At 63.4% G+C, this 11,787-nt stretch overlaps 1 protein-coding gene across 1 annotated transcript; it reads left to right on the plus strand.

Moving 5' to 3' along the window:
- Nucleotides 1-7,663: 7,663 nt before the first annotated feature.
- On the plus strand, nt 7,664-9,344 carry EMIHUDRAFT_366874 (hypothetical protein; the record flags this gene model as incomplete). The annotated part of the gene is made up of 4 exons (XM_005779155.1): nt 7,664-8,810; nt 9,033-9,133; nt 9,210-9,212; nt 9,236-9,344. Coding segments are annotated over 4 exons (1,140 nt in total), but the record flags the coding sequence as incomplete, so codon positions are not given.
- Between the last annotated feature and the right edge of the window lie 2,443 nt (nt 9,345-11,787).

An 11,787-nucleotide genomic window follows, 5' to 3' on the forward strand; every position in this document is an offset into this window, starting at 1 on the left:
TTATCTCTTCCCTGCTTCAGGAATCGGGGGCTCACTTCTTTCCAGCTGGCGGCGGAAGGAAGAGTGAAGGGGGGGGGACACCACCATATAGATGGAATTACGTGTCCCCAAAGGTAGGACCTGCGTCCTGCACAAAGCAAGAAAGAAGTGAGCCCCCGATTCCTGAAGCAGGGCAGAGATAAATAAAGGTTAGGGACGTCTCGGGCAGTTATCGCCGCGTTGAATCCCTCCGTCTGCAGAAACGATCTCCCACCGGTTATAATAACCGGCGGTAATCGATAGTCAAAGTTGGGCGCCGGAGAGCGACAAATCGCCCGCCCATGCCTTTCGATCGTTGAGCAGCGCCCGCGGTGCGCGCGCGCCGCGGCGTTGACCAACGACCGCGCCACTGGGAGCCTCCCGCCCCGCGCGCGGCGCTCCGCATCGAGGCCGCCCACCGGCGCAGCAATCGCATTGCGCACAGTTGGGCGTCGCCCAGAATGCAGGGAAGGCCTTGGCGCTTATCGCCAGCCAGACTGACTCGGCCGCTGGCAGGCGGGCCGACTGCGCGCTCCGAGCACGCGGCCCGGCATTTTCACACAGGCCCGCCAGCCGCCGCGCAGCTCTGGAGAGGTAGCTGGCGTTGCGCTGCACTGCCTGAAGCTGCTGTTGAGCCTCGCCAACAATTGGAGCTGCCCCGCCTGCCGCCGCGAGCGCCGCGCCGTGGCCTCGTTCTCTGGAGAGCCCCAGCACCACCCCTCGCGGCCACTCGCGCCGTTGCAGCAGCTCCGACCCAGCCACTCCGGCTCCCGAGCGCGCGGCGAGCAAGAGGAAGAGCACGCGCATGGGCCAAAATCCGTTACTGTGCGTTTTCCATCGATGCCGTCGTTTTTCTTGGCTCCGCCGAGCGATGTCTGCGCTCCCTCGGGCCACGCAGCACCAGCACGCTCACGGCCGCGCTTTGCTGATCGGTGACTTTTGGGAGAAGCTGGCCGGCGCGAGCATTGCGCTCACCACCGCCGTCTCCCTGTGCACTCGCGGCGGCTTTGACCTCGTCGAGCCGAGCGTCTTCTCCAGTGAACTTGTCGATCCGGAGGCGCCCAAGGCGCTGCCCCTCTCCACCTACTTTGAACGGGAGCCCATCGCCGCAGCCCTCGCGCCAAGGGCGCTAATCTCGGCCGCAGAATGGCACGCACGTGTCATCGCCACCCCGATGCAGCAGCGGGCCGCCGTTTTAATCATATGGTCTGACTTTCCGCGCGAGTGCCGCGCCGCGGTCGAGAACCGGACCGGGCTTGTGCGTTGTCCGACGAGCTGCACGGCGCGCGCACGGCGGGAGCTCCAGGCTGCCTTCACGCGTGATTTGGGGCCTGGAGCCCTGTTCACGCGCGCGCGAGACGTGCAGACAGGGTTGTTTTTGTTCGCCTCGAGTGTCGAGTCTCGCGTTCTGGCGCAGGTCGGCGTAGTCCGTAGACTAGCCTGTAGAATACGACCTTAGTCTGTCGCGCAAGCGTCTCTTTATTTAGATGCAAAGTCATAGGGAACGAGCGTCCTCGCCTCTCTAAGCCGCCTCTCTCATTCATACGTCACCACGACGGTGGCCCGTCGGCCGCGCATGGCCTGCGGCACAGGGATGGAGATCGTGTCCCCGGCGGCAGATAGCTCGAACTCTTCACTGTGGAAGCTGCGCTTGCGCTTCAGAGCCCCTCCCCCGGGTGCCTGCGCAGGCGGCGAGCACATCGGCGCCATGTCGCCGTCCGCAGACGTCGCCGTGACGAGGGTGGTGGCAGCACCACGGATGGCTTCGCCGTCCTCGTCCTCTGAGGCGCTCTCACAAATGACGGCCTCGACGGACACGTTGCACCGCGGGACGCCAAAGTCTCCGTGGTCCTCCGACCCGGCCCTCCTCTTCCGAGCCGGCCCTTGGGCCGCCTCTTTGGCTGACTCCGCCGGGCCGAGAAACCGTGCATAAGCAAGAGCGGCTTCGGCAGAGCTCGAGAAGGTGCCAAGGTCGTAGTCCTTGCCTTCCATGCGCTTGCGCACGTGAAACGTTCCAGACGAATTAGGCGACACGCCACGATATCCCACCTCATTGTTCGCTGGCACGAGCGTCAGCCCTTCGGCGGCAGCGAGACGTGTCGCCAACGTCTCTGGGTCCGCCTCGCGCGGCGCGCTGCGCAACATTGTGGCAGCCCGTGTACTCGACGCCGCCGCCGCCGCGGGGAGCAGCAGCTCCCACTGCAACGGCTCGAGCCCTGTCAGGCACTCCTGCCGCTCCTCGCCGTCATCGTACCGCACTAAGTGCTCCAACGTCACTGAGTCAAACGCCTTGACCTGCCCAGAGTACCACTTCTTGTCGTCTGGCCAGTAGACTCGCACCCGCTTTCCGACGAGATCAGGCCCCTCAAGCATCGTTGAGTCGGTCGTGACTTTACTCGATCGGCCGTCCACGAAAGCGCTGGTTGCCTTTTTTCGCGGCGCCTCGACGTGCCTACCGACGCTGTCGTGGGATCGCTTGTCATGTGAGAGAGTGCTGTTCTCGCTTCATTTTTTTTTGGCGACTTGCGCGCTGGACCGCGCAAGACGTAAACGGATTTCTTGTTTCCTCGATCGCCGGATCGCGCGGGTTTTCTTTTTCGCGGGCGCCTCTACGTGCCTACCGACGCTGTCGTGGGATCGCTCGTTTTTTTCTTGCGCGGATTCTTTTCTTTTTTGTGATTTCGCCAGTTGTGCGCTGGTTGTGCTGGCGCCAGCGGCGCGACAGGCAGCATCACTCGAGGCGCTCTTCGCCAAACAAGAGGCGCCGGCGCATGCAAAACCGCCGTGGCCAGCGTCCCGAGACCGCGTCCAGCTACTTCGTTCCACAAGACGACAAATAAATAAATAAAAACGGACACCTCTCTACTGTGAGATGGGTAAAAAGGAACAGGCCCCCGCCCTTGCGATCTTTGTGCAGGGTTCTTTGTGGGTGTGGTCGGCGACTAGCCGGGGTCGTCCTCCCGGTGGGGGACTAGCACTAGCCGTCTTCCACATGGTCCCTCGGGTCCCTGCTGCTCCTAATCTCTTCGTACATCCTCCTGCTGATCTCCGCAAAGTCCTGCTCCCTCCCTCGTCTCGCCCTGCGCGTCTGCTCCGCCTCGCCGTCTTCTGCCCTGCGTCGTCTGGCGACGGGTCCTCCATAGTCGGTCGAGGTCGCCGCCCTCCTCGTGCCTCTTCCCAACGTTCCCTCGGCGGCCGATGCCGTCTGCTCCGGCTCCCCAGTCCCCGGGTCTCCCCTGCTCTCGTCTGCGCTAGTTTCTGCTTCGTCCTCACCGGCGTCTCTCCTCTTCCCTCTCCCCTTCTTGTATGCTTTGCACATCGCGTCGATTCCTGTTCGCGTGAGCACCAGCCTGAAGCCCGCCCAGCATCTGAACCGCTCCCTAAGTCGAAGGAGCATCATCAGTCTCACCCACTTCGCTCTCTGCCCACCGTCTCCGCTCCCTCCCGCTTCCACAAGACGACAAATTGGCAGAGAGAGTTCTTTTGTTTAAATTCTTTTTACTCCCTCTGCCACATCAGTCTCTACAGTCCCAGCTCCACTAATTTGGCTTGATTTGCCTTGATACTCTTGGCACGCTCAAGCTCATACTCAGAGAGAGGCTGTGTTGAGGACCCAGGTTGCCCTACCCTCTGCCTTTTTCTGGCTGCTGAGCAGGCAGAGCATCTCCAGCCAGCCACTGGAGGCTGCATCAGGGGAGGGGCTAAGCAGTGCATGTGCATGGTGGTGTGGCAGTCTTTGCAGCACAAGAGCTCATTCAGCCCTGCCACCTGCTCTCCCTGGGAGCAGGCACAGCAAGTCAGCCCACCCTCTTGCGCAGGAATGGGCTGCCACTTCTGCCCAGCTGTCAGAGCTCTGGTGGCTGTATCCTCAAAGTGATCAGGGGGCAAGTAGGTGGGTTCACTGGCCCTCCTGGTCTGTCCAGTTGGGATGCTTCTGAGAGGGCAGGAGAAGGCATGAATCCGTCGGACAGCTGGGTTGCCTGAGTACCAGTGAATGTACCTCCAGCCAAAGAAGACATACCACTTCTTGGGCTCACACCTCACCTTCCTGATTGGGTTTGGTTCTGGTACCCATGGGTTAGACTGGGCCTGTGATAAGGCCTCTTCCAGAGAGAGAGGGCTGAGCTCCGCTGCTGATGCTGGCAGCTGGTGGGTTGCGGGGTCGTCCAAGTCAACTAGTGGGCAGGTTCTGACCACCCCTCTGCTCAGCTCCACCATGCAAACCTTCAGAAGCCCAATAGTTGTTAGCTGTCTCTTCTGCAGTGCTGGCCAAAAGTCTGCCTCTGGCTCCTCTGTGATGCTAGCAACCCCAGCATTGTCCCACGCAACAAATCGCCACTTTGAGGGCCCGAGGGCCACAGGCAAGATGTATCTGTCATGGTACAGCATGAGAGAGCATCGAAAGTTGACTGATTGGTCTTCAGTCATCTCCCCTCCCTCCTCCAAGCAGAGCATGGCATTGGGCTGTGAGCCCCTGGTGTTGTCATCAGTGTGCTTGGTTACCGCGGCCGTCAAGCAGAAGAAGGCAAAGCGCATCATCCAAGCCACAAACCGTGTTGTGACCAAAGACACTGCTGCTGCTCTCATGATATCTGCATACTCCTTGCCATTGTCCGGTAGGGAGGTCTCTGATTTACGAGACTTGAAGCAGGCACGTGAGCCACGTACGAGAGTACCAGCTGGCATGGTGCTGCCCTCCGGGCGGGCGTAGTGATTCATGATGCAGTTGAAGCCGCCGTAGTCAACAGTCGGCTTGCTTTAATCCCCTTCCTCTTGGGTGAGCTTGAGCCTATGCCAGTTCCTGTCAACATACTCCATTGAGTGCTTGACCTTGAGGACTGCTGTCCTTAGGTGCTCCGGCCGCTTGGAGACTAAGGCGGCGGCGCCACAGACGTGGAGCTCAGGCAAAGCAGCATAGTCGGCACGTTCTTCTTCACTGATGGTGTTGACAACAGCTGCGATGTCTGAGGCCCGCTTGGCATTGCGGGCAGCTTTACTGCCTCGGGGCATATATGCGCGGGCCACAGCGCGGCGAAATGCGCAATGCCGATGATGGACGGTCGATTACTAATTGAGACTTTCACAACGCATTGTCGTGAACACGTTTCGGGACGGTTTGGAAAAATTAAATGCCTTGCGCGGCCCATTGTCGCTCCTGGGCCTTTCCATTTGGTATTTTCGTGCCGCTTCTCCCTCGGACGCAATAAAAGGCGCACGGCAACAAGTTGCTCGGTCCTTGGGAGCCGCATACTGAGGAGGAGAAGCAGTTTTTCTGCGTATCGCAGGGAAATGGACCCGCAAGCGCGTGCGTGTTCCGTGCTTCCGTCTGCCAGGCGGCAGCATTTCAGGTCTCCCACCTGGCTGCCCTGGCGGCACACCTTGATCCTTGTGGACGCCATTTGAGCAAGCACGAACTGTGGGTGGACGCAACAGAGTTTATTTCCGGCTCCCGTGCTAGTGGCAGTGCGCGCGAGTCCGGCGCGGAGTGGGGCCGGCGTCGGTGCACACATGAAATAATTTATCCTACGGGACTAGGCACGCGACTGTGGCGCGAACTGCTCTTAGGCGCGAGATAAAAGAAAGCGGAGGTGACAGAGGCCGGAGGACTCCATCGCCCCGCCCCGCACGCAAAGCTGCTGGGGACCAGATGCAACACGTCATCCGACCGCCACCCGCACCTGCTCATCGATCTCGACGCCGCCACGAGAGAGCGCCTCACTCAGCACGTCGGCCGCCGCCCAGTCCCACTCGGTGCGCCTAAGGCGTTTGACATCCGCGCCGACCGTGAGGCATCTTGTGCGGGTCACCTGCCCGAGGGCACCGGCGGTGAGGCAGAGAGGGCTCGGCCGGATCACGGTCGCTGCTGGCATGTGCGCAGCTGCTGCAAAGCGAGGGCGCGTCAGCTCCGAAGCGGACGGGTCGGCGGCACAGCGCAGGTGAATCACGTAATCAATGTGCACACCTGCCAGTTGGCGGTGCCTCGCTCGGCGCAAGTGATATCCGCGACGAACCAACGAGGGCATAGTTTGAAGAATATTCTGTACAGCCTCTGAAGCCACGACAAGGCGCGCGATACACACACCATGGCGTTTTGAAAAGAATTCATCTGCGCGCTCCGATCCAGGCTACTTTAACATTGGGTTGTCTGTTTTCTTTCTTTCTTTCTTTACTTTAACATTAGTTGCGCAACAGAGTTTATTTCCGGCTCCCGTGCTAGTGGCAGTGCGCGCGAGTCCGGCGCGCTCTCGAGCTGCTCTCTCTCTCTCTTCTCTCCCCCCCTCCCTCCCTCCCTCCCTCCCTCCATTCGTTCTACGGCCGCGCTTCAGGGACGGACGATATCGTCCGTCCCTGAGGCAAAGTTGCTTTCAACGGTTCCGTCAACGATAAAGAAGAGAAAAGAAGTTCGACCCGGGACCGTCCGCGAAACGTCCCTCGGTCGCACTTCGGCGACAGTCTCGCTTCGGCCTCTCGCCGCTGGTACTGAATATGCGCAACATCCATCTGTCCACAACCAATTGGTAGAGCACACCTCGTCTCTGCGCCACAATGGCTGCGTGACGGGCAAGCTCCCAGTGTGGGGCAGCTTGTGGATTCATCACAGCGTTGAGATCAGGATGGAGCGAGTTGGACCACTCAGAAGCTGACCTGAGCAGTGCCACTGTCAACACGGTCAGGGCAGGAAGGGCGGACATGGACCCGCTGCGAACTCCCTTGTCTGGGCAGTAGCTGCCGGCCGTGAACCCCTTCCCGGACCAAGAATAAACGTGCATGTGCGATGCGTGCCGGCGTACGTGGAGCGACCGTTTACTGGCAGATGGATGTGGAAGTGCGGGTGTGCCGCCGTCTCGGTGTGTCCACTCCTTAGGAGTGTTGACGCTACCTGAGTTCGGCAGCCGCCCGCGGTGATCATGTGCACCTGGTGCACGCGAACTCGCTCGCGGCTCAGCTGCGGCTCGGCTCCGGCTGTCGGTGTCTCGCGTCTCGCTCCTCTGTGCGGCCGCATGTCGACGTGACATTACTCGGCTCTGTCCTCTTTGGTCTGTCCACAGCTCCCTACCAATGCCTGCCCTGCTGCTCTCTGCTGAGACTCCCCCCCCCCCCCCCCCAACGACCACTGTGCAGGCGAATGCCGCTCACTGCCGAGACGACGCACCAGTCGTTTCATTCGACCTCTCTAGCAGAGCACCACACAAGCCCACAGAAAACCTAATTTTTGAACACGGAGGCCTATAAGTGCCCCACCCGTTTTTGTACTCGTGCGTGTGTGGTGCGGACTGTGGGGCTCAGCGGGGGCAGCCTCCCTCCCTCCCTCTTTCCCTTTCCTGCCTGCCTGCCTGTCTCTGGTCTGTCGGAGTCTGACTGTCTGTGTGAGAGGGTGCGGCCCGCTAGAGTTCCACCCAACAGCGCGCGCGCCAGGTCGTCTGCCGCGCGGCTCGCCGTCACTGGACACTGCCAAGTCCTCTCGCTCACGTGAGCGGACGAGCTGGGTTGGGCACAGGTGCGTGTGAGGCACACTCTCACGGCGCTGGTGGCTAGAGGCCACTCAGCAACTCGTACGGCCTACGAAGGAGTGGGGCCGGCGTCGGTGCCCAGATTAAAGAAAGCGAGCGCGGATACACAGCGCCGTGGCCAGGATACACAGCGCCGCAGGGAGACGCAAAGGACCTGGGGCGGCCGCGGTGCCAGGCCGTGGCCAGCCCGTGGCCGTGCCCTCCGCCGCCGACAGGACTCGAGGTCTCATGGCCGGCGCGGCGAGCAGCAGCTGGGACGAGGGACTCGGGAGCGGGGAGGCGGCCGGCGCCGCCGACGCGGGCGGCGACAGCATGGACATAGAGATCAGTGGGGACAAGGCGCGAGATCCCAGCGGTAAGAAGCTGTCTCGAGCGCCGCTCCCCGAGCTCCCAGCCCAGCTCAAGAACCTGCAAAGTGTTGGCCGCAACTATGTGGGCGCCACGATGGAATCGAGCGTCATCTTCAGAGACTTTGTGGCGAGCCGCGCCAGGCGCGCCGCTAATGTGTTCGGCGGAGACGAGGCGCATGCGGCGTGGGAATGCCTCCTCGAGAACCCCGAGGTCGTGAGAAAGGTGTACCTCGAGCTGTGCGAGGACTACGACGCTGAACGCCTGCCCGAGCTCTGCTGCCATATCAACGACATACTCGTCACGAACACGACCACCCCGTTCTTCGAGCTGCGGGAGCGCGCTGCCTACCTCCGCACCTTGGTAGAGCACGGCAGCAGCATGAGCGAGGAGCACCTGCATCGCTGGGACGCGGCGCCGTACCCCACCCGCGAGAGCCTGGAGATTGACGCGCTCGACATGCTGGTGCAGGCCCTCCCTCGCTGCAAGGGGGCGCCCAGGTCGGTGCTCGAGCTGGCGGGGCTGGCGGAGAAGCACGAGTGCAACATCTGCCTCCTGCGGGCCGTGAAGCTAGCCTCGGACGAGCAGATAGCCGCGGGAGAGCCCACCGTGCGCTTCCTCTTCCGAGGGCCGTGCCGCCACGGCCTGTGCGAGGACTGTGCGCGGCGCGATGCGCAGCGGCAGCTGCCGGGCGTGGCGCGCGACATAACCGCGGCGGCTTCCCGGGGGGAGCTCAAGTGCGTGGTCTGCTCCGCGGCGGTGGAGTGGCCGGGCCGCCGGAGCGCGCCGTACATCTACGAGGAGGCGGACGGGAGCAAGGGGACAGGGCCCCTTCCAGGGGGGGGGTCGCTCCTTGACTTGACGAGGTATCTTTTACCCAAGGCATTGGTGGGGGGCCCCATCACCCCGGAAAAAGCGAGGGTCCTTGAAAAGGGGGACTTCCAGGAGCCGCCAGTTTCCCCCCCCCCCCCCCCCTTGGCCCCCCCCCCCCCTTCTCGGTGACACCTCCCTCCCCTCTGCGCGCCCCTCCCCCCACCCTCGCACCCCTGCCCCCGCACTCCCACCCGAATGCGGGGCCGTGCCCCCCAGAACAAGGGGCAGCCCTCCCCGCGTCCCAACCTGCGCTCACGGGGAGAGTGGCCCCTCGTCTGGCAGTGCCACCGGTTTCCGCTGTACGTGGCGGCGCGCTCGGGCTGCTCCACCACGGCCATTAGCAAGCTCATCGACGCCTTCCCTGCGGCCGCCTCCGAGCCCTGGAGGGCTGCGCACCCAGCGTGTAGCACCCGTCATCCGTGGGGAGGCCCAGAGAGAGGAGTGTGCGTGCGCGCGCGTCTCACCCGGCTGCCGCCCCGCCGCCAGGGCAACGGGCAGCTGCCCCTCCACGGCGCGGCCCTCATATCGACCTCGCACGAGGTCGTGGAGGCCCTCATTAGAGCTCATCCGGACGGCCTCACGGCACAAGACTATGTGAGTGGCGGCTCTATCGCGCGCGCACACACCCTCTTGCCGCCCGGCCTCGCCTCCGCCCGGCCTCGACTCTCACCGCCCGCGCCCAGGCTCACTGTCTCACCCGCCCCCCCAACCCCGCCTCCTCAGTATGGCCGGACGCCCCTCCTCTGTGCCGCTGGCAACCCCAGCCTCAAGGTCATAGAGTCCCTGATCCTCGGCCCCCCGGGAGGCACCGACGATTTGGGCAAGCCGGCCCTGCGCATCGCGGACTATAACGGGGCGACACCGCTGTCCTTGGCGTCGGCAAATGGTTACGTCGCCGACGGCGCGGAGAACGTCATGCGACGCATGACATAAGGGAAGGCGCCGTTAGGACCTCGCTCCAGCTCATGCCGTGTGCTGAGAGCGCGAGCGTGTCCGCCAAGTGCGTGTAGAAGACACGTCCTCGAGCCCGTGTTCTGTAGATACATGACAGGGACATGCTCATGCAGAGCCGAGCAGCGCGAGCCGTCGAGTCCGAGCGTCGCGGAGCGATGAGCTGCAACTGCCTTTGTGTGTGTAGCTGTTTTAAACTGTAAGGGCTGCTCACAAACAGGAAGGGTGAGCAGGAGAAGAGTGTACGAGAAGACGAGTGGGGTGTTGGGACACGACACTGACATGCGAAGGGGCCACAAACAAGCAAGAGAGAAGAGTCAGACAGGAGTCAGACGAAGAGAGACCCAACGTGCAAGCTGCAACGACTGTGCGCACAACTCATAGTCATACACCGTATACGACCCGTGCTCTGTGCCTCCATACCCCATGTGGGATGGGGGTTGAGCCTCCCTCCCTCCCCTCGCGGCAGGCTCTGCGACAGTACGGGGGTGCGACAGTATGGGGGAGGGAGCGGACGGCCCAGGCGGAGAGGGGGGACATGCCTGGGTGCGCTGCTCGCGGCGGACGCGGCCTCTCAGTGCAGTGAGAGGCACGCCAAGGGAAGGGGAAAGGTGGCGCGTACACAGCCCTCATGGCGCTGTGCCGGCATCCATGGCCAGGGTGAGGACGTAGTACATGTCGGCGTCGATGACGAGGCTCGTGTCCACGAACCGGAGGAGGCCCGTGTAGCCCTGAGCCACGAGCAGTCCAAGGTGGCCAAGGGCGCCGCGCGGCCCGTCGATGCGAAGACGTTTCTGCTCGGCGGCAAAGGCGCTGCCGGAGCCGGCGGCGTCAGACGACAGCTGGCGCCGCCCCTCAGCCGCGAGCCGCTCGAGCTCCGCGCGCACAATGGCGCTTGGCTGGGGCGGGACCTCGGTGAGGTGGGCGGGGGGAAGGAGGCTCGCGTCAGTGGGCAGCTCGCCCGTCTCGCGCAGCACGGACGCCTCGCGCTCCCACTCTGGCACACAGATGGGCATGTCCGGCACGCCGCCCACGCCGGGCCGTGTCTTCGTGTACCTGTAGCCGTTGTTGATCGACACGAGGGTGGCCAGCGCCTCGTCAGAGAGCGCGAGCAGCGAGTCAGCAAGCGAGCGCGCCGCGCGCCGCACGCCGTTGGGCGCGAGGACCATTCGCCGGAAAGACTCAGCAGCCACGATCTCAGCAAGGCATCCCCAGAGGGTGCTGAGCACCTGCCAGATTGGAGGATGGGGAGAGGTGAGAGCGGGAGGTGGGTGGAGGTGTTGCAGACGAGGGACGTGCCGGGAAAGGTGTCTTGCGGCGGAGGCGCCTTGCGCGTGCCCCTGTGCACGAAGAGGACGCGGTTGCGGACAGCCGACCGGCCGCCGGCGTGGCACGGGCGGATCTCCAGCGGCGTCGGGTCGACCTGGTCGAGAGAGAAGTCGATCTCGACGGTCGAGATCAGAGGGCCGTTGGGGATGGTTCCGGCCGAGCCGGGCAGCTCGTAGGGGACGCCAGCCGTGCCCGCGAGGTTCAGCTCAGTGGTGACATGGCCCATGGACGAGCGGCAGACGCCGGGCGTGCCCTTGTAGAGGTTGCTCATGGCGTGGGCCATGTTGGCGACGCTCGGTCGCGCCCACCACCACCCTCCGGCGTAGAAGAAGGTGAAGGTGCCTGCGCGACAGAGGTCGGTCGGGAGGAGCAGTGAGGAGAAGGAGGGGCGGGGGGAGAGAGAAGGGAGGGTAGGGGGCAGAAGGGAGAGTAAGGGGGTGTCTCTCGTGGGGTGCGTCACCGGTGCTGGAGAGGAGGACGAGCGCGGCGGCCGTGCTGACCCAGCCCTCCGCGAGGTGAGGGTTGACGGGTAGAGGCAAATGCACATACTTGATGAATGGGATGGGCACCGCGCCGATGAAGACGACGGGCGCCCACACAGCCTGGAGGGAGATGAAGGTGACGAAGGTTGCGCTGGCTGCCGCGCCCGTCCAGGACGGGGGCAGCACCAGGGTGGTCGCCGTGGTCAAAGTAGACTTGCGCCGAGAAGCGGGGCATTCCGACCTGGGATGTGGGGGGGGGGGGGGGCCCGGCCCCC

Source organism: Emiliania huxleyi, assembly GCF_000372725.1.
Source record: "Emiliania huxleyi CCMP1516 unplaced genomic scaffold EMIHUscaffold_235, whole genome shotgun sequence".
In the NCBI taxonomy this organism is placed as follows: Eukaryota; Haptophyta; order Isochrysidales; family Noelaerhabdaceae; genus Emiliania; species Emiliania huxleyi.